General features: G+C 43.1%; 2 protein-coding genes across 3 annotated transcripts in view; one reads left to right on the top strand and one right to left on the bottom strand.

The window, feature by feature from the left end:
- LOC135249407 (gastrula zinc finger protein XlCGF26.1-like) overlaps positions 1-23342 on the top strand; it is a 76508-nt gene that overhangs the window by 42403 nt on the left and 10763 nt on the right. The window lies entirely within an intron of this gene.
- On the bottom strand, positions 354-5676 carry LOC135249431 (keratin, type I cytoskeletal 13-like). The gene is made up of 7 exons (XM_064325071.1): positions 5157-5676; positions 2912-2994; positions 2550-2706; positions 2093-2254; positions 1839-1964; positions 1491-1711; positions 354-651 (listed from the first exon to the last, which is right to left on the bottom strand). The coding sequence occupies exons 1-7, from the start codon at positions 5598-5600 to the stop codon at positions 462-464; spliced, it is 1383 nt and encodes a 460-aa protein (XP_064181141.1). The 5' UTR covers positions 5601-5676; the 3' UTR covers positions 354-461.

Below are 23342 nucleotides of genomic sequence, written 5' to 3'. Positions count from 1 at the left end.
TATTTATTTGCCAACTTGTAACTATGAAACTAGCCAATTGAGTTTTGGCAAACTTCAGGGAGAAAAACATGTGTGCTACATAGATGAGGCATAGAAATGTTCAGCCCATTTGAGCCACATGCAGCTGAGAAAACAGACCCCTCAAAACTACTTTTAACATTGGCAGAGACGGAGCCACTGCCGGTGAGAACTATGAGGACTCAATGAGCTTTTACCACTTGGTTTCTTGAGAACTACTGATTGTGTCTTGTTTAATAAATGCCAGTACAACAAAAAAAAAAAAAAGATATACAAGGAGAGTAAGTGGGTGGTAACTTGAATAAAAATGGCACCAGAATGACACTCACTCAGGATTTAGTTTCAACATCTGTGAGATTTTTATTGCAGCAACCGCCAGATTATAGCTAGTCATTTTCATGAGGTGCAGAGGGTGTTCTGGAGGCGGGCGCATTCAGTGTTATTTATGCTTTGGATTCAGAGGACACAGCGCTTTGAGAGGAACTAACCACCTTGCCATCCACCAACTCTTCCACAATTGTCACCACCTTACGTGTGGTGGTGGTGGAGGAGGAGGAGGCGGAGCCAGAGCCCGAGCCAGAGACCAAGCCAGAGCCAGAGCCAGAGCCAGAGCCAGAGCCAGAGCCAGAGCCGCTGTGGAAAATAAATGTATTTTTTATTAGTGAAGTCATAATCATGAACTATCATCATTAATAAGTAAAAATAAACAACAATTTACCCACCCTTTGACACAGTGTGGAGCTTGAATTTAAATGAATGTCATCACAAATAATCATTTTAATTCTATGACCAAACCCAATTCTAAAAGTATTATCTGACTTTATACTTGGCCGACACACCCTATTCCCCCCTGTTCTAGTTCAAAAACCTGATGTTGTACCAGATTCAGAAGTGATGGTATATTGAGGAGACTATATGACCTAATAGAATGACTTTTCTCTTTACAGCAAAACCGTATTTTAAAAAAATACGTATGGTGCCCAACTTGGGCCTGAGCGTGTCCAATTCCCACCCCAATCTGAAATGCTCAACGGCCTCCAGCTGTAGCCGTGTTAAGGTTTAAACCACACTGCAAAGTATAGACAACTGTTCAACCAGACTCCTCCAAAACACGAGGTGTCACTAGCTGCTTCTTTTCATGCTGCAGACTACAGCTAAACTCGCATAGAGTGGAGTTGGAGGAAGACCTTTCATATGCAGTGTTAACGTGCAGTATATAGGCACCCGATCGATTAGCGGGGTTGCTAGGTAGCAATGAAACTTGGACCCTAAAGGATTGAACCCACTCATACCCTGGCCAATGCAACCACCAATTGTATGTCACCCTATGGAGCTACCGGCCACAGTCCACAGTGGCCTGGTCTGAATTCAGACTGATATCATGAGGCTTATCCCTGTACTACAGTGAGATGCCTTAACTGAATGAGCTACCCAGCTGCCCAAAACAGTATGCTTGGTTCAAATAGACTCACCCATCCCAATCTCCATCCAGCAGTCTTCTGTACTCTGCTATCTCCATCTCTAGACGGGTCTTGATGTCCAGCAACGCCTGGTACTCCTGACTTTGACGCTCCATGTCGGCACGGAGCTGCATCAGCTGTTCCTCCATGTTGGTGACCTGTATCTGGAGGGTGTTCAGCTGCACGGAGTAGCGATTCTCTGTGTCCCTTAATGTGGCTTCCAGGGACGATTTCTGTTGGATGCAGAGAGAAACGTAGGCGAGTGGGGAAGTGAGAGGGTTTATATTAGAAGAGAGCCAAGAGACTCAACTGGTTAATAGCAAAGTTGCTTTAGCAGGGCTTCATGATGTCCTAGCCTACCATGCTTAGTTGAGACTGCAGCTCTATTTCAAGCCCCTGCAGTGTGCGCTTGAGCTCCGTGAGTTCAGTTTTGGTCGTCTGCACAGTCTCTATGTTGGCCTGCACTTCCTGCTTTAGTGGTTCTGCCTGTGAAAAATGACAAAAAATTGAAAAACAAAATGAATGACGAAAATTGTCAGCTGGAACAAAGGGAACACAATATGAACTGGAATATAGATGACAATCAGATTTGTTTTTACCCCCCGACATATTACCTTGGCTTGAAACCAGTTCTCCCATTCCTTCCTGCTCTTGTCAGCCATACCCTCGTACTGATCGCGGAGACCTTCCAGGACTTTGTTCAGATCTTCTTGCGGTGCTGCGTCCACTTCTACATGGACCTGGCCACTCATCTGTTGTCTCATGGACAGAAGTTCCTGAGCAAAAGAACCCAAATTCAATGGTTAGCACACTGACCCTTATGTGTTCAACAGAGTAGTATTCTTACAAGTATTTCTTACAAGCAATGTGATGGTAAGGTAATCAAGGATATTATGTTATGTTCTAGGGTACAAGACTATTGACTAATTCAGTCAATGTGTCAATGAAGATTCTCTTCTTTTCTTAACTATAACATAGATAAGCCCCCATTTTTAAGCTCCTTATTTGACATCCAAGATGTAAAATCCTGATCCCTGTTGCAGAAGAAGGGACAGTGCCTGACATGCCCACCTCCTCATGATTCTTCTTGAGGAAGACTAGCTCCTCCTTCAGACCTTCAATCTGCATCTCCAGGTCAGATCTTGCCATTGTCAACTCGTCCAGGACCCTCTTCAATCCTGCAATATCAGCCTCCACTGACTGCCGCATGGACAGCTCGTTCTCATATCTACAGCAAAGAAGGGTTGTTATGAATTATTTTAGACTGAATTGTTAACATTTCTTTTTTAAATACACAGACAGGCCTTTTGAAACTATGGCTAAGGTTTATTTTTCTGTGTTTTAATGCATTCTGCTTGATAATTGTTTTTAACTCTCTATAACAGTCCACATAAATAAATTTCCCTTCACATTACTTTTGTTTTGAGACTCACTTGACTCTGAAGTCATCAGCAGCCAGCTTTGCGTTGTCAACGCTGAGATAGATACTGCCATTGAGACGGGTGGCATCCAGGATCTGAAAAAGGTTGCAATGTTCAGGCACTAAACCCCTTCAGTTAGCTATTCATAACAAATGTGTGAGGATTCTGTAATTATTTATTTAGGCTTGCAGCAAAAAGGATTGCAGTGAGGTTTCCACATGAACTAAACTTTATATGAAGGCGACACAATTCTGTTGTAAATATTATGAATCAACTTTGTTGCAAAAATCGAACCTTTGTTGTGGTCAAGTTGACACCTTTCAGGGACTGGCCTAAGCTGTACACACCGACCCCATTTTTGGCTTTGTAACACCCCTGAGGGCCTCTTGTGTAAAACACAGTGTCAGATATTGAGGTGCAGAGAATAGGAATGGATGATAAAGCAGACGATGCCTGAGCAACAGCCACTATCATGAGGTTATCTGAGGTCTGAGGGGACCGTAAGCATGTCGCAGTTTGTGACAGATTTGTCTTGTGTATCTAGTTTATAAAAATGGGCCATATAGTGACTCACTCCCAGTTCTTACTTCCAGACATGCTCCCAGTTCACATTGAGCCAGATCCTGACTTGAGCAATTTAAGTGCATTTCACACAATCCCTGCTGTGCAGGTCTTACACAAACTTGATATGTGCACATTCTCACATGAAATATGCAGCCACGAGATTCTGCATAGCTAGTCCTGACCCACAGATGGAATACGCCCAGAGCAGTCATTCTATTGCCATTATATAAACCCCATTACTCAGCGCTACAAGGCACGTGTGACTTTAATTATAAAACAGTCAGCAGTTTATTCATTTAAGGTTGCTTTCTTTGTGCGTCTCACCCACCCAAACCCCTAAATGAAAGTGCTGTTCGTAAGAAACCAGAGGCCCAGGCAAACATTTAGATATTCTTCTTACAAGCCCATTTTCATTTAGATCTTTCGGACTCAGAAATTAAAACAAAATAAGCCGCCTTCACTTGAGTTTCCAGCTCAAAGTTATGTGGCTCATAATTAATTTGCAAGGTCTGAAAGTGTTTGCTTAGTAAAATAGTTCATGTGACTTGAACTAAGAGAATGGTACTGCAAACATTTCTCATATTTGTTCATTGAGCAAATTAAATTGAAGTGTTTACTTATGCTTAAACTTTGCGTCCCTGCTATTATGTTCATGGATACATCCATCTATCCGCCCATTATATATACCCGCTTATCCTGGTTGGTCAGGGTTGCGGGGGGTGGGGGATGGGGGGATGGGGGTGGGGTGGGGTGGGGTGTTGTGATGGGGCCTCAGCATGCATCGGGAACAAGGTGATTTAATAAAATGCTAATTATCGAATTATATAGTATTTATAATTCATTAGCAATACCAAACATGATGACATGTAAATACGGAGTTGCTACAAAATGACAATAGCTGAATCAATTTTGTCAGTATTCCATGTGAAACCATTAATATTCACTAAGAAAACAAACATCGAGCTGTAATTCCACCTTTTTTTCATGCAACCAAAGGATGCATAGACAAAACCGGGCAGGACTCAACCCAGGATTCATATAACTTGGTATTGAATGACACACCCTATTTTCATATAGACTCCACCCCAGGCAAGAATCTATCATTTTCCCACTCAAGTCAGTTAAACCTATATAAATACAGGGACACAAGCGTTCAACTGCCATGGAAATTTGAGTTAAGCGCATGAATCTCAAGCAGGGACCTTCCTCATGGGCATTCATGTACTAGAAAGCCAACATGAAATTGTTCAGAGCACTGATTACAACTAGTTAATATTTGATCTGGCATGTGTAGATGGGTTATAGGATAAGGGACGCAGTCGGGCTTGTCCTGCATGTCATACGCATCAAAGCTCTGAAAACAGAGAATTTGCTTTTACTGTGGAAAAACATCTCATTAAGACCTCATGCCAATGTGGACAGAGGAAATGATAATCTTAAATGACATGAGTGATCCACTATTAATCATAAAATATGTATAAGATGACTTCCAAAACTGGATTAGTGTGTAAATCATCACAGCCACACCTTGTGGGAATAAACAGTAACTTGGACATGTGAACAGCAATTTATGGAACCTGGTACAAATCAACTGGTTACATGGTGAAAGGTACAGTTGTCGAACCTATGTTTAAGCACTTAAAGTTCTCTTTTTACATAGGTTAAGGAAAGCTAAATTGCAAAGTTGATTTACCTTTCCCTGCAGATCCTTGATGGTGGCCTCGTATGCGCTGTAGTCACGTGCAGACGGAGAGGTCTTGCTCTCCAGGAACTGGCGGATCTTCAGCTCCAGTTCAGTGTTGGCCTTCTCGAGGGAGCGCACTTTCTCCAGGTAGGTGGCCAGACGGTCGTTCAGGTTCTGCATGGTGGCCTTCTCGTTGGTCGAGATCTGCATCTCTCCAGCATCGGCCAGGTTGAATCCGCCCCCTGAACCGCCACCGAAGCTAAAACCGCCACCGCCGCCGCCGCCGCCGCCGGCAGAGAAGGTGTTGGAGGCGCTGGAGATGCGCACGCCACTGCCGCCAGAGCCACCGTACATACTGCCGGCGCTCCTGCCGTACATACTGCCTCCACCTCCTCCTCCGAAGGAGCTCCGCTGGGACCCACCTGACATCATCATGCTCTGGCCGTAAGACATGGTGACAGCTGCTTGGATGGCGTCTGACTGCTCTACCTCTGGCTGTGGAGAGAAGTGACTGGGGTGAAAGCCCCGGCTTAAGATTTTTATAGAGCTGGTTGGAGGGAGGGGAGAAGAGGAAGGAATGGGAGGATTACATCAGATAGGGGAGGGATTCACTAAAACACACCCTACCACAAGGGTGTGCCAGCAGGCATACCACCACGCACTCTGCTGCTGCTGACTGGCTGAAGCTAAGCAAGAGCAAGTGTGGGCTTGGTTAGTACTTGGATGGGAGACCACCAGGGAACACTGAGTTGCTGCTGGAAGTGGTGTTAGTGGGCCAGCAGGGGGCAATCTTCCCTCTGGTCAAATAAACCCCAATGCCCCAGTGCAGTGACAGGGGCACTGTGCTGTAGGAGATGCCGTCTTTTGGATGAGACGTTAAACCATGGTCCTGACTCACTGTGGTCATCGAACATCCCATGACACTTAACGCAAAGAATAGGGGGTTCCCCGGTGTCCTGGCTAAAAACCCAGATCTGGCTCTCACAAAAACTTGCCACCTAATCATCCCCTGATTTAACTGGCTAAATGAAAATGTTCTCTCCCTCCAATGGAGCTGCTCAGTGGCCAACAACATAGGATTGTGGTTGTACTGGGCGGCTCCCAGGTGTGAATGTGTATGAGTGTGAAGCAGGGCGTTGCTGCAAAAGAGCATCCGTGCTCAGCGAACCTACCCTGGGTAAATAAAGGTTAAATAAAAAAATTAAAAAACTACAAAAGGGTCTGCCGTTGGGCAGTGCATTCAAAATTCATTCAAAGAAATTCAAAGCCACACCCATTAAATGCATTGCTGTAAGACAAACATCTGTAGCATTCATTTCCTCCACTAAGAAGGCTATCAGTCTCAAACATTACATGCCTCAGCAATTATGTATGGTCATTAACTGCCTACTTTCTGGAGCAAAAAAAGTTTCACATTTGGAAATCAAACCAGGAATCTGACCTTCAGACATGAATCGGTTTTACTGTAACGATAAAAAGGGGTTGAAACATTGTTGGCATGTCATCTGAAGTCTCAAGTGATTAGGTGTTTTGTTTGGCTGCCTCAAGACTTCAAGATTTCAGCCATAGGGGACAGCCAGTGTAACTGACAGGTAATAAAACGCTTATATTGAAAGTGCATCCACACAAGTTGTATCTTGCTTGCTTCTTAAACAGTATGTCAAGGCCTCTGTTGGTAACTGGCATTGGCAAAAAACTGCATTTATTTTTACAAAATGCAATTTTTTGATGTTAAATATAAAGGACGAAAGATACCAATGTAAGGAGCCAGTACACAAACAAGTACTGTGAAACATTTTTTTTTTTTAAAAAGGAGATACCTAAAATAAAGAATGCACAACTGAACATTACAAATAATATCTAAGAAAAAGTGTACATCACCCAACCAACTGCACTAATGAATGGGAGTGTCTCATCTTACAATCTTGGTGTGACCCTACATGAGAAGTTTTGGAGAGAAAGAGGAGCAGGGAGACCAGCCCATAATTATGGACAGCAGAAGGGTTCAGAGTCTGTTTCCTGAGCAAAAGTCTGACTCAGGCCTCGTTGAAGGCTACAGGCACTGACTGTGGACAGTGAAGAACCGATCATGTGAGAGATAAACAGGAGTGTGGTGTATGAGGTGGTCTAAAGAAGAGCTGAGGGAATGGGGTCCAGGGAACAGTATACACTGCATTTTCAAAAGTATGTGGACACCTGAGCATCACACCCATATGTATGTGTTGAACATCGCATTTCAAAACCATGGGCATTAATATGAAGTTGGTCATCCCATAACAGCCTCCACTCTTCTGGGAAGGCTTTCCAGTAGATTCTGGAACATGGCTGTAGGGATTCACTTCCACTCAGCCACAAGACCAGTAGTGAGGTTGGGCACTAGTATTGGACAATAAGGTCTGGCTCGCAGTCACCATTCCAATTCATCCAATACATGTTTTATGGGGTAGATTTCACTGTAATGAGTGTTGCAACCAAGGATAGAGGCCTATCGCTTTGCAGCTGAGCTGTTGTCGCTCCTATACATTAATACATATATAAATACACACACTATACACATACCTCACAATAACAGCACTTACAGTTGACTGGGGAAGATAGCAGGGCAGAAATTTGGCAAAATGACTTGTTGGAAAGGTGGCATCCTATGACAGTGTCACGTTGGAAGTCAATGAGCTCTTCAGTATGACTCATTCTACTGCTAATGTTTGTCAATGGAGATTGCTTGGATGTATGCTTGATGTTATGCACCTATTAGCAATGGGTGTGGCTGTAATTGTTGAAACCAGGAATTATAAGGGGTGTCCACATAGTTTTGGAAATATAGTGTTGCAGGATCATAATGGTTTCATGTTCTTTGTACTGTAAACAACATGAAATTCAAATGAGGAAATAAAAAGATGAAAAATAATGGGAGAGAATTCACAAGACTTAGAAATGAATAAGGCAGTTCCACCGCTCCAGCAGATGAATAGGATGTGTGGAAGAAAGAATAGGCATTGGAAAGAGCTGCAGGTGTTGCTTTGTTCTCCACGGTTATTCAGGTTTTAATGAGGACAGAGAGCTAGAGGGAGAGCACAGAAGCATTGGCTTGATAATAATCAGCCTTCAGGCGACAAGCTAACAGCTCCATATTCTCCTATAATGGATGGGTTGTCATAAAAAGGGATCACCAGAGGATAGATTTGAGATTACGCAAGACTGTGAATGAGACATAGGACAGCTGCTACCTTCACAGAGTTTTTCTCTGACAACACCCAGTTTTGGTGGCCCATGCGTAAAACCTCATGTACTTATGTCAGAACTATATTCCGATTTATTGACTTTATTTATTGACTCATTGGAATTATATTCACAGCAAATGCACAATAAACTTGTTAAATATGTTTGGAGTGCTTCATACTTTAGTGTTTATAACAATCCACTTGGTATTCAGCTTGGTACATAATTGTAGAACAGGAAAATAGCGTGGAAACCAAGACAGAGACAAAGACCTCTGTACCTGTGAGTGTTCCTTCATTATTTTCTTAGATAAACTTATACAAATTAATAACAGTGTTATGGGTATGTCTTTAGTGGTGTTAATCCTTCAATAAATTAGTTATCCCAACGTATACCCCTTTTTGCTACTAGCAGTTTGCAAACGCATTTACAGAATGGAACAAAGAGAACCTTTCTTCACCTGCTTTGCGTGCATGGAACTGGCTGGACTGCATCATGTCACTTTTCAGTTGTCATTTTTTAAAGCTCTAAATCTGTCATTGCCTCATTTCTCTTTTGACGATAATGCACACAATAAAAGAGATGGCTTGCTCAGTCTTGCACGGTATGTTTCTGGAGGGCTGTTCTCTTGATAGCAACCTCCAGTATCAGGGGATGCAAGAATGCTGTGGGCTAACGCATGCAATCGAAAAACTGGCTCTCAGATAATCCTTTCAGTGTAGATCAGTGTTGTGGAGGCTATGTGTAGTCTATGATTTCTCAACACACTCTCAAATTGATTATTTGCATTATGTTAGTATATTTTGCAATATCTAAGTTGCCAAAGTGCTACAGAATTTCCAGGTAGGACACTGTCGTTGTACCCTTGAGAAAGGTACTTCACCTGTACTGCTTCAGTATGCACTCACCAGCCACTTCATTAGGTACACCTGTTCAACTGCAAACTGCACACGTTAACGCAAATATCTAATCAGCCAATCACATGGCAGAAACTCAATGCATTTAGGCATGTATCCACGGTCAAGACGATCTGCTGAAGTTCAAACCAAGCATCAGAATGGGGAAGAAAGGTGATTTAAGTGACTTTGAACGTGGCATGGTTGTTGGTGCCAGACGGGCTGGTTTGAGTATTTCAGAAACTTCTGATCTACTGGGATTTTCATGCACAACCATCTCTAGGGTTTACAGAGAATGGTCCAAAAACGAGAAAATATCCAGTGAGCAGCAGTTCTCTGGGCAGAATGCCTTGTTGATGTCAGAGGTCAGAGGATAATGGCCAGACTGGTTTGAGCTGATAGAAAGGCACCAGTAACTCAAATAACCACTTGTTACAACCGAGGTATGCAGAAAAGCATCTCTGAACGTACACCACGTCAAACCTTGAAGTAGATGGGCTACAGCAGCAGAAGACCACACCGGGTGCCACTCCTGTCACCTAATGAAGTGGCCGGTGCGTGTATATATCCTGTATAAATGGATGCTATGTAAAAAGTTGTGTGAGTCGCTCTGGATTAGAGCGTCTGGAAAATGCCTGTAATGTAATGTAAGTATGCCGCGGAGGAGGGGGCATCCCACACAAAACTATGTGAGTACATACGCTTCTCTATTGGCAGGTGCCTTTTGATGCTGGTTTCATGTTGCAATGAGTTCAGACTGGGTAATGCAGCCCAGGCATTCACAGCTGGGGTAGAACCATGAGTCTAACACGCTTTTTCAATTATATAATTCAAATAGAGCAGCATTCATATACTTTCACCATTATACAATTATAAACATGGGAGCTTATCGTCTGAGTGTGTGTGTGTGTGCATAAACATATGTAAATATATTTAAGCAATCAGAGAGGAGAGGCCATGCTATGTTGTGAATACAGTCACAGCTAAAGGGGATTGTAAGCAAGATGTGACGCGGAGTGCCTGCAACCCCTTTACATTACATTGCAGGCATTTAACAGACGCTCTTATCCAGAGCGACTTAAGCTAGCTTCATACTTTCCGCATCCACGTGTCCGTGAGGGTCCGCTTTGGCCCGCGTGATGTAAATGTCGTCATCCGCCCATGTCCAGAGGGTCCGAGCGACCCCTATGCGTACGTCCGCGTGCAGCCCAAAATTTGTGACTGTACGCATAGCAAGCGCGCCAACTGCACATGCTCCAGATAACAAAATGGATGCCTGTTTTGAAGAGAGTTGTGCGAGGAGATCCGCCGTTACCCACATTTATATAAATCGTCTTTGAAAGAATACAAAGACAGCCAAATGGCGTTGAACTTCTGGTGAGAAATCGCGTAAATGCTTGGGAGTGATGAAAATGCCTGCCGTCAAAAGTGGAAATATCTGCGAGACAGATATGTGAAGGCCAGGAGAAAGCTGAAAGGCAGACCCTGAATGGAACCACGTGCGCGTCCGCGCGACCGGTACAAGTCCGCCGCTGTGCGCGGACACGGAATGCAGAAAGTAGGTCCGAGCCTTTACACTGTATCCAATTATACAGCTGGATATATACTGGAACAATGGAGGTTAAGTACCTTGCTCAAGGGTACAACGGCAATGTCCTACTGGGGAATCTAACCTGTGACCTTTAGGTTACAAGACCATTATAGCCATTATACTGCACTGCCGCCCTTTAAGATGTGATGCCTTATTCCTTTTAAAAAACAGCAGTAATATCATTAACGTTTTAGCCAAAAAAAAGGCACCAATGTTCAATACATGTGGTCATTTATTAATAAAAAATACAATGATATTTTTTGATGGGAACATTACTGGGTGGTTGATTCTTGGGACCTGAGAAATGGTGAATATTTGTGAATAAACAAGGGGGAGGTGGGGTTCCTCCTCCAGAACGATTTTCAATGACCTTGTTTCCTGCATTCTGGTGATTTTTGAGTAAAAAAATTAAAATAAAATAATAGATACACTGTGATGGCACTTTTATGTGAAATAGGGCTACTTTTCGATCATAAACAGCAGTTTCAACACAAATCTATATCTTATCTGTATTAGTTAATGGCTATTTCCTTATGCTAATCACATGAAAAGGATCGCACATACAATTTACAAACCGTCAGCATTCATCATCTCATAAACCTGGGATATGCACAAAAAAAATTCCATTGTTTACCATTTCCAGAGGAGTTATCATTGTCAGCTGTTTTGCCATTCCATGCACTCCAAAATTATTGTCTACAAAGTAATGTTAATATGCCTGGTTTGTATAGATTCTCAGAAAATACATGAGTTCACCTATCAGCTTCTCTGGTGACTATTGACGAAGCAGTCCCTTAGCATAGCCAATGGGACCCACCGTGTGCCAGCAATGACTCGACCTGGACAGTATATGTTCTGCCCAGCACACAGCCAGCGGCAAGATATTGGAACTTTTGGAAGTAACGTTATGTTTTGATATCATCTGCAGACAGCTGAATTAACTGTGCTTCCATATTAAAAGTAGGCCTAATGTTAAAACTGCCCATATTATAGTCCTGGTGTGTTGCACTGTATTTTTTTATTGCAGGTTTTCTCAAATGTAGCCCACCTAACATTAAAATGTGTCCATCTCACATTGTCAGTGCCAGTTATTTCAGCATTACTCCAGCTTTGTGCCCTTACTTCCTTTAGACTTGCTGATGCAGCATTGACTGGTGGGTTGAATCTCTTGTGAAGGAAAAAAACTTCAGTGAGGACTTGCCGTCATACAACCAGTGCTAAATTTGTGTTGGATTCTGCTAGCCAGGATGTGGCAAGATCCCTTTTTGCCTGCATTTGGATTAATGGACACAATGTAAATAATTTTACTTTTGGTTTGGTCAATAATACACCTTTTCGGTTTTCCTGAGTCTTTGCTGCTAGCAGCAAATGTCTCCACAGGCTATTTCACACCACTGAGTGAATACATAATTGAATACAAATTATAATTCAGTATCAATGAGCCGAAGGGAATCCTTGAAACATGTTTTTCTCACACTATAGAAAACCACAAGATGACATATGCCTCGCTCACCCTAGGGCGCTGTGATTGGCTGGGGCATTTTTAAACTGGTTCCATGTTGCAATAAAAAGTTCAGATGCGGAAATGCAGCCCATGCAGTCACTGCAGTGCTGAAGCACGCGATTATAACACAACTGGAACGCTGTATTGACCAATAAATATCCAGGACCGGAACTGTATGTATATGTATGTATATGTATATATCCATCCATGCATGATCTTACCCGCTTATCCTGGGCAGGTTCACGGGGGATGCTGAAGCCCACCCCAGCATGCATTGGGCGAGAGGAGGGAATACACCCAGGACAGGCCGCCAATCTATCACAGGGCACACACACCATTCACTCACACAGTCATACCTATGGGCAATTTAGAGTCTCCAATTAGCCTACCTGCATGTCTTTGGACTTTTAAACTACATTCCCAAAAGTATGTGGACATTTGTATGTGAACATCACACCTATACGTACTTGTTGAAGATCTCATTCCAAAACCATGGCCATTAATATGGAGTTGGACCCCCCATTGCTGCTGTAACAGCCTCCACTCTTCTGGGAAGGCTTTCCACTAGATTTTGGAACATGGCTGCAGGGATTTGCTTCCATTCAGCCACAAGAGCATTAGGGAGGTTGGGCACTGATGTTGAGTTTACAGTCGCCACTCCAGTTCATCCCAAATATGTTTGGTGGGGTAGAGATCAGGGCTCTGTGCAGGCCAGTCAAGTTATTCTCGACTAAACTCGGCAAACCATTTCTTTATGGACCTTGCTTTGTGCACACGGGCACTGTCATGCTGAAACAGGAAAAGGCCTTCCCCAAACTGCTGCCACAAAGTAGGACGCGCTTAATTCTCTAGAATGTGATTGTATGCTGTAGCATTGAGGTTTCCCTTCTGTGGATCTAAGGGCCCAAACCTTGAAAAACAGCCCCCGAGCATTATTTTTTCTCCACCAAACTTCACAGTTGGCACTATGCATTCCGCCAAACCCAGATTCATCCGTCAGACTGCCTGACAGTGAAGCGTGATTCATCACTCCAGAGAACACGTTTCCACTGCTCCAGATGCCAGTGTGCCTTACACTACACCAGCCTACACTCGGCATTGCGCATGGTGATCTTAGGCTTGTGTGTGGCTGCTCGGCCATGGAAACCCATTTCATGAAGCTCTTGACTAAAACAGTTCTTGCGCTTATGTTACTTCCAGTGGCAGTTTGGAACTCGGTAGTGAGTGTTGCAGTCGAGGACAGATTTTTATGTGCTACACGCTTCAGCACTCGGCAGTCCCGTTCTGTGAGCTTGTGTGGCCTACCGCTTTGTGGCTGAGCTGTTGTTGCTCTGATATATACGTTTCCTCTTCATAATAAAAGCACTTACAGTTCACTGGGACAGCTCTAGCAGGGCATAAATCTGATGAACTGACTTGTTGGAAAGGTAGCATCCTATGACAATTCCATGTTGAATGTCACTGAGCTCTTCAGTATGACCCATTCTACTGCCAGTATTTGCCAATGGAGATTGCATGGCTGTGTGCTTGATTCTATGTTCCTGTTAGCAATGAGTGTGGCTGAAATAGCCAAAATTACTAATTATAAGAGGTGTCCGCATTCTTTTGGAAATGTAGTGTATATATATTCATTATGAAGCTCACTCTGTATCTTTCAATTAACTGTTCATATATTGTTCATATATTCTTTCTACTGACTGTTGCAAAGTAGCATATGTCTACAGACTGGAGTTTAACATTTTTTAAATTTCTCTTTGAACGAAGGTTAGATCAACAGAGCTTGGGCCTGTGGAATTTTTAAGAGTTCAATTTATTCTGCCATGCTTTTGTAAGTAGAAAAATAAATGCAGGCACGTCTTTGTTTTAAAATAGGTTGCTTAGTACAGTAAATGAACTAGTGAGTCTGTTACCCAAGTACAGATAAACAAAAACCAACAAATGACAGAGAATTCAATATTTATGCCCTGTGCCTTAAGGGAAACAAAGGGCCAAGTGGTCACTGCCTTAAATGACTACGCATCACAGGAAAAGGGGGGGTAATCAGACACCAGGGGGAAGAAACAAGGTGTGGGGGAATTGGACTGAAGTAGGGGGCAGATGATATCACACAAAGGTACTGCATGCCAAAGGCATCTGTTAATTGAATGTAGTCGATCTGAAAAAATATGGGAACAGATTAAATCTATTGGTTTTAATATTTCAATTTCACCAGAAACTGTATTTTATGGAATAATATATAGCATTGATGATAAACTTAAAGATTCATACTGGTTAATAATATGTCTAGTGAATCTGCAAATATGGAAAACGCGATGTAAAATGAAAATTGATCATATCTACGTGTCAAGTGATTCTGTATGCAAGAACATTTTAACATAACTAAAACGTCGAAGGACAATTGACATTAAGCACGGCAATGCAAATCTTTGAGAAACTCTGGACTTTTAATATTGAAGATGCTTCACCTAATGTAGTAAGATTTTCTTGTTTATGTAATTCTTTGTAATTACTTGTATAATTGAAATAAAGTTTTTTTTTTTTTTTTTTTAAGAAAAAAAGCAAAGAGCATAGATGCGATAGAGGAACTAGAATGCTTTGTGGAGTTTCTGAGGGGTAACTAGGTACATACAGTTCAGGCCAAAAGTATTAGGCCCCCTGCAGTAAAAAAAAAAAAAAACTTTAGGTAGAGAATTGAGCTAATATATGCACATTTTTTGAATAACAAACCAATTTTACTACAATTTATTTTTCTAGACACCACAAAATATTAGTCTACTGCCTCTTGATCTTCTTCTTGGTCTTCTCCTGTTAACATTACTGCTGGTCAGCTGGACCCGTCTGAGTGTGTACTGAACACTGCACCTGGAAGCTTTCAATTTAAGCACTTTCTCACGGGGAATAACCTTGCCACGACATGTCTACTTGGCCCAGCACATCTAACCTAACGCTGCCTTCTTCTCTGACAGAAAGACAGGATATTTCTTGCAGCTTTAGTGGCTTTTTTCCTACCCCTACAAGCCAATGGTATGAGGCTATCTGTGGTTTAAAAAACCAGTGCGTAAGATTTCACTCAGTGTAACTGCCCCTCCACTTCCCTCCCATCCCCCATTTGCAAAATGATTGGATAGGCTTCCAATACTTTGTTTAATTGTAATCAAAACCGAGGGAGGCTATTTCGAGGAAAGTCTTATTTATTTTTATGTAAAACCCATCTTTTAGTGATATAAATAAATTACTACGTATTCCCTGTGTATTCATGTCATCTGGCAGCCTTTGATTAACTCCACCCCCTGGTCAGATGGACCGGTGAGTCTTGCCCTGTTACTTACTATTATTCTTTCAGTACTAAGAAATCAAGCAGATTGGCACAGCCTATGTTCTTTCAGTACTATACTATGACCAGTCATGCAGATTGGCACAGCCTCTGTTCTTTCAGTACTATACTATGACCAGACTTGCGGATTGGTACAGCCTCTGTTCTTTCAGTACTATACTATGACCAGTCATGCAGATTGGCACAGCCTCTGTTCTTTCGGTACTATACTATGACCAGTCATGCAGATTGGCACAGCCTCTGTTCTTTCAGTACTATACTATGACCAGACTTGCGGATTGGTACAGCCTCTGTTCTTACGGTACTATACTATGACCAGTCATGCAGATTGGCACAGCCTCTGTTCTTTCAGTACTATACTATGACCAGTCATGCAGATTGGCACAGCCTCTGTTCTTTCAGTACTATACTATGACCAGTCATGCAGATTGGCACAGCCTCTGTTCTTTCAGTACTATACTATGACCAGTCATGCAGATTGGCACAGCCTCTGTTCTTTCAGTACTATACTATGACCAGACTTGCGGATTGGTACAGCCTCTGTTCTTTCAGTACTATACTATGACCAGTCATGCAGATTGCACGCCTCTGTTCTTTCGGTACTATACTATGACCAGTCATGCAGATTGGCACAGCCTCTGTTCTTTCAGTACTATACTATGACCAGTCATGCAGATTGGCACAGCCTCTGTTCTTTCAGTACTATACTATGACCAGTCATGCAGATTGGCACAGCCTCTGTTCTTTCAGTACTATACTATGACCAGTCATGCAGATTGGTACAGCCTCTGTTCTTTCAGTACTATACTATGACCAGTCATGCAGATTGGCACAGCCTCTGTTCTTTCGGTACTATACTATGACCAGTCATGCAGATTGGCACAGCCTCTGTTCTTTCGGTACTATACTATGACCAGTCATGCAGATTGGCACAGCCTCTTCAAGGCCAGATGAGGCAGAAAGTTGTGTTTAAAAATGGGTGACAATCAATGTGGTGAGAAATAATTGAATATTGCAGACTCAGGAACCCCAAAGAATGAGTCCGCAAACAGCAGGTCCAATCGGTGACAGTTTATTAACCAATGTGCGCACTTCTCATGGGCAGCCCAAGAGAAACTCTGAATACATTTCCTGATACATTAATCTTTCACTGGCAAGAATCAGAATTTTCACACGTCAGTCACGCCCCTAGGATTTATATCTTCACATAGGATTTATGTACTCGGATTTATGTATGCAAATCTGTGTGAACACGAACCAGCAAGACCTGAAGTCCTGCATGAGTGCACTTTTGTCCTCAAGCATAACACATTGTTGGCATATTGACACGCAATGATTAAAAGTCTGAGAGTTAACACATTTCAGCAGGATTTTCAGATCTGCCACTTTCTGATGAATATTTTCTTGTAAACAAAAAGTGCAGTCAAGGTGTAAAATACACTACACTAGTTTTATCGCATGTATATTGCACATTTTAAAATATTTGTGATTAATTTATTTTTATTTCACAATTAATAATAATTGTGCTGGTGATTTAACCTATCCCCCTGCATGTGATCTGTGCTGCTATCCTAGGTTAACAAGCTGCTAATTACCTAATTGGCCTCACCTGCCTGTGGCTCTACATAAGCCTGCTGCAGCTTCACCTGCATGTGGCCCTACATAAGCCTGCTGCAGCTTCACCTGCATGTGGCCCTACATAGGCCTGCTGCAGCTTCACCTGCATGTGGCTCAACATAAGCCTGCTGCAGCTTCACCTGCATGTGGCCCTACATAGGCCTGCTGCAGCTTCACCTGCATGTGGCCCTACATAAGCCTGCTGCAGCTTCACCTGCATGTGGCCCTACATAGGCCTGCTGCAGCTTCACCTTCACCTGCATGTGGCCCTACATAAGCCTGCTGCAGCTTCACCTGCCTGTGGCCCTACATACGCCTGCTGCAGCTTCACCTGCCTGTGGCCCTACATAGGCCTGCTGCAGCTTCACCTGCATGTTGCCCTACATAAGCCTGCTACAGCTTCACCTGCCTGTGGCTCTACATAAGCCTGCTGCAGCTTCACCTGCACGTGGCCCTACATAGGCCTGCTGCAGCTTCACCTGCATGTGGCCCTACATAGGCCTGCTGCAGCTTCACCTGCATGTTGCCCTACATAGGCCTGCTGCAGCTTCACCTTCACCTGCCTGTGGCCCTACATAAGCCTGCTGTAGCTTCACCTGCATGTGGCCCTACATAAGCCTGCTGCAGCTTCACCTGCATGTGGCTCTACATACGCCTGCTGCAGCTTCACCTGCCTGTGGCCCTACATACGCCTGCTGCAGCTTCACCTGCATGTTGCCCTACATAAGCCTGCTACAGCTTCACCTGCCTGTGGCTCTACATAAGCCTGCTGCAGCTTCACCTGCATGTGGCCCTACATAGGCCTGCTGCAGCTTCACCTGCATGTGGCCCTACATAGGCCTGCTGCAGCTTCACCTGCATGTTGCCCTACATAGGCCTGCTGCAGCTTCACCTTCACCTGCCTGTGGCCCTACATAAGCCTGCTGCAGCTTCACCTGCATGTGGCTCTACATAAGCCTGCTGCAGCTTCACCTGCATGTGGCCCTACATAAGCCTGCTGCAGCTTCACCTGCATGTGGCTCTACATACGCCTGCTGCAGCTTCACCTGCCTGTGGCCCTACATAGGCCTGCTGCAGCTTCACCTGCCTGTGGCCCTACATAGGCCTGCTGCAGCTTCACCTGCCTGTGGCCCTACATAGGCCTGCTGCAGCTTCACCTGCCTGTGGCCCTACATAGGCCTGCTGCAGCTTCACCTGCCTGTGGTTCTACATAGGCCTGCTGCAGCTTCACCTGCATGTGGCTCTACATACGCCTGCTGCAGCTTCACCTGCCTGTGGCCCTACATAAGCCTGCTGCAGCTTCACCTGCATGTGGCCCTACATAAGCCTGCTGCAGCTTCACCTGCATGTGGCCCTACATAAGCCTGCTGCAGCTTCACCTGCCTGTGGCCCTACATAAGCCTGCTGCAGCTTCACCTGCCTGTGGCCCTACATAAGCCTGCTGCAGCTTCACCTGCCTGTGGCCCTACATAGGCCTGCTGCAGCTTCACCTGCCTGTGGCCCTACATAGGCCTGCTGCAGCTTCACCTGCCTGTGGCCCTACATAAGCCTGCTGCAGCTTCACCTGCATGTGGCCCTACATAAGCCTGCTGCAGCTTCACCTGCATGTGGCCCTACATAGGCCTGCTGCAGCTTCACCTGCATGTGGCTCTACATACGCCTGCTGCAGCTTCACCTGCATGTGGCCCTACATAAGCCTGCTGCAGCTTCACCTGCATGTGGCCCTACATAAGCCTGCTGCAGCTTCACCTGCATGTGGCCCTACATAAGCCTGCTGCAGCTTCACCTGCATGTGGCTCTATATAAGCCTGCTGCAGCCTCACCTTCACCTGCATGTGGCCCTACATAAGCCTGCTGCAGCTTCACCTGCATGTGGCTCTATATAAGCCTGCTGCAGCTTCACCTGCCTGTGGCCCTACATAAGCCTGCTGCAGCTTCACCTGCCTGTGGCCCTACATAAGCCTGCTGCAGCTTCACCTTCACCTGCATGTGTCTCTACATAAGCCTGCTGCAGCTTCACCTGTCTGTGGCCCTACATAAGCCTGCTGCAGCTTCACCTGCATGTGGCTCTATATAAGCCTGCTGCAGCCTCACCTTCACCTGCATGTGGCCCTACATAAGCCTGCTGCAGCTTCACCTGCATGTGGCTCTATATAAGCTTGCTGCAGCTTCACCTGCCTGTGGCCCTACATAAGCCTGCTGCAGCTTCAACTGCCTGTGGCCCTACATAAGCTTGCTGCAGCTTCACCTTCACCTGCACGTGTCTCTACATAAGCCTGCTGTAGCTTCACCTGCCTGTGGCCCTACATAAGCCTGCTGCAGCTTCACCTGTCTGTGGCCCTACATAAGCCTGCTGCAGCTTCACCTGCATGTGGCTCTATATAAGCCTGCTGCAGTTGAAGAAGGGAGAAGCTTTTGTGGAGCAGTTTGTGGCTGAAGCCTGTACAATGCCGTAGACTTGTGATTTTTGTTTTGGTTATTTCTTTGTCTCTTCATGTGGAGTTGGACGGTGAATGTTCTTTTTCTTAAACTTTTTTTTTTTTGGTCAGAGTAAGAAACATGCGAAAGACTCACCATTTTTTGTTTTTCATCAACAGAAAGATTAATTTGTTGCAGACTAGGGTTAGTAGTCTTCTGAAGGCCCTGCTTTGGCCTTACCTGTTTTGTCCATCACCTACAACTGTTTGTACTCTATATATTTTGTGGTTTTTGGGTGTAGTTTGTGTGTCTTTATAATAAACATGTTTGTTTTGTTGGGGGAAATTTCTTTTGCAATTTGTTATGGGCATAAGGGACTTTGTTGCGTTCCAATTTGTGTTGTCCTCGTTATTGTGTAATAATAATAATAATAATAATAATAATAATAATAAATTTTATTAAACTCTCATAAATTAAATGTAGATCAAAGTTTATATTGTATTGCCATCTACAAGCCATGCTTTTTCTTGCATGCAAAAATTTCTTATTGGGGTATTACTCGCAGGTGTCAAACTTGCCACAGGATAAAATTAATTCACAAGATTTTGATCACAGTTCAGAACGGTAGTTAAATCAAGAGCTTGATATAACTGTTGTTGTGGGTTCACATTACAGGCTACGTGCTGCACTCTAAATGTTTCCAATAACCTCACCTACATCACAGGCATGGGTCTCTGATGGAAAGACAGGATAATATCACAACCTGACAGCTTAATGATTTCATTGTCTACCCTACAGTAAGTAAAGCGTTACATTACATGGCATTAATTTGGCAGACGCTTTAATCCAAAGTGACGCATAGTAAGTGCAAACCAAAGGTCATTGGAACAACTACAAAACATAGGTCCAATAAGGAGATTAACTAAAGGCTTGGCATTTTATATAGAATCTATATCCTCTCAGTGATGAGTCATTTTGTTAAAGGTAATTCAGAGATGTAAGGATCAAGAGCGAGAGAAAAAGTTTCCAGCAATTGTAATCCTTTATTTGAACAGGGTAGGGCAGTGAGAACCCTTTGCATGTTTGCCCTGTGAACAAAACATAGCAGCAGTAACTCTCTTTTTTCTCTGTACAATGCAGCCAGTCTCTTCATGAGCAACACACCCAGGAAACAGGCTTGTCAGGACAATGACAACCTTGTTATACTAAATCAACTGGCTAAAACCGAAAATAGTCCATTCCTTTACATAATGTGCGCTGAATATCACACTCCCCGAATGACAGTTTGCTGATTAAAATGCTAACTAAAGGTGCCTTGCGTTACTAAATAACTAAGCAGCCGAGTAACTTCATCTCAGACTGAAGGGGTTCGGCTATGGTGCTGCAGAGTCCCAGTCCTTGTGCATGACTTTGTCTGACGACCGCTCACTACTGCTGAGGGGAAAAACAAGCACTCGCTGCACACACAGACTCTACCGGAGCGTTTAAGAGGAGTCTGTTGAGTACGATGTGACTGGAGATGATCAGTCTACTTTAGACTGGGGTTGGGTTAAGGTGGATAAATTATGCCTGCCTCATCATTTTCAAAGGCAAGTCTTTTAAAGACAAAGAAAATTTGTCCAAAAATAATAAAAAGAATCCTAAAACAGGAAAAAATCCAGGAGAATGGTGGACCTGGGAGGATACCTGGAGAGGGCAATGAAATTTGGGAGTCTCCTGGAGAAATTAGGAGGGTTGGCAGGTATGGCCAATATAACCATTTTTAGTTTGTAACTATTCCCTTTTATCCAGTAGAGGACAGCGTAAGCATTCCGACGGTTATGACAGGTCTCATGTGAAATTTGTAAAAACAATTGAGAGCCCTGTGCAAACCCCTGGAATTGTCGCTTCAGCACAATGTTGTGCAGTCAAGCATATCCTTACACAGTAGGCTTTGGGCTCATCAGCTTGGCTAAAGCAAAATCTCGTCTTGCTGACAGATATTGGTAGGGGCTCAGAAGAGGAAGAGAAAGCATGAAGTTGAGGGTACATATGAAAATGTACATGTTGCTGCTTGTAACATTTAAATGATTTACATCTAATCATATTTCTGATATTTTTATATTCGGATTTGTCATAAGAGCCAACTGTCAGTTGCATAAAATAAACTATATTTATAAACTAGTTCAGGAAGGAAAGGAAAAAGCAATAAAACAGTGAAGAATACAAGAGTTTAAACAAAAATGTTTACATACTTTTACAAGTAAGCACACATGTAAGAATGTGCACATTCACAATTCAAAATAATTCCGCACACAATTCATACGCAAGAGTGAAACAAAGATCCTCACCCAATGTCTGATGACACATATTGTCGGAATTCTCATGATCAGCTTTAAGTGACAAACATATTAAATCCTATACCTTGGCAGTACAGTAACAGAAAAGTGTCTGTTCTGCCAAGTTCAGTTTCCAAATAAAGGTTTGCAATACATATTACCATGCTTCTTTCTACATTACATCCAACCAGTTTTCACATGCTTTCATACAAATTACACTGGTGTCAATTTGCTCATTACAAAATATCACCCTTCAGCTAGCGAGTTACATTTTACATTTCAAGGAATTAATTTTCCTGTTGAACTCAATGGACAAAAAAATATTCAGGAGAAACAATGCTTGTGGTATCTACTGCAAATCTGGCAGCAGCACGGTGGTTTGAGGCTCATTTGATACCATGGATCCTTGATGACTTAAAGCCAATTAGCCAACAAATGTGTTCCATACTGTATCAGCATAATTTACAGCTGAATCTAGTCCCACCCCCCAATTCCCACAGAGATCCATTCAAATGCAGAGATTTTGTAACACTTGTAGGACAACCTGAGTATAAGATATCCAGACTCCGATGATGTTGATGGGTCACAGACATCAGTAAGTCATAGCATGCAAAGGATATGCAACCAAATACAAAACATGACTCTTTTATTTGTCATTATGTTAATTTGTCTAAAACACTGAAATGGGGGACTAAGTATAAAAAGTGCTGTAATTACTACATGGTGAAACCAAAATGTATAAGAATACCCTTTAATAAAAGTTCTGAGTCTGCGCTTTGACCACATGTGAATTGTTTGATTACAAACAGAAAAAATAAAATATTAAATCAGAAAAAAAGCAGAAAAATGCAGGTGGTTTTAATGTTGTGGCTGATCGGTGTATATATATTTGTGTGTGTGAAGACATTCTGTATGCATTATCAGGTTTCTTTTAAATTTGATCAAAATTTGAAACACTCCCCACACAAACTTAACCATGTAATAGAGGCTTTTATGAAACACTACATGAGCATATTTGTCCGGTTATTCCCCTGTAGGATTTCATTTTTGGTCAACAATTTTTGTTACATTGGAAAGAATTTAGACCAGAACGAATTCTCAAGTTGAAAGTAGATTTTGTAAACAAAAATTTTTTTAAAACTTTATAATCTTATTGCAGTTCTAGGCCTTCTCACCTGAATGAATTCTCTGGTGGCGATTTAAATGGCTTGCTGTCAAGAAGCACTTTGCACAGTGAATGCACTTGTATGGCTTTTCACCTGAATGAAATTTCTCGTGGCTATTGAAATGACTTGTGG

The sequence above is a fragment of the Anguilla rostrata genome, chromosome 2 (genome assembly GCF_018555375.3).
Source record: "Anguilla rostrata isolate EN2019 chromosome 2, ASM1855537v3, whole genome shotgun sequence".
NCBI lineage: Eukaryota > Metazoa > Chordata > Actinopteri > Anguilliformes > Anguillidae > Anguilla > Anguilla rostrata.
The sequence above is the reverse complement of the archived record's forward strand: the minus strand, read 5'-3'. Positions and strand labels throughout refer to the sequence as shown.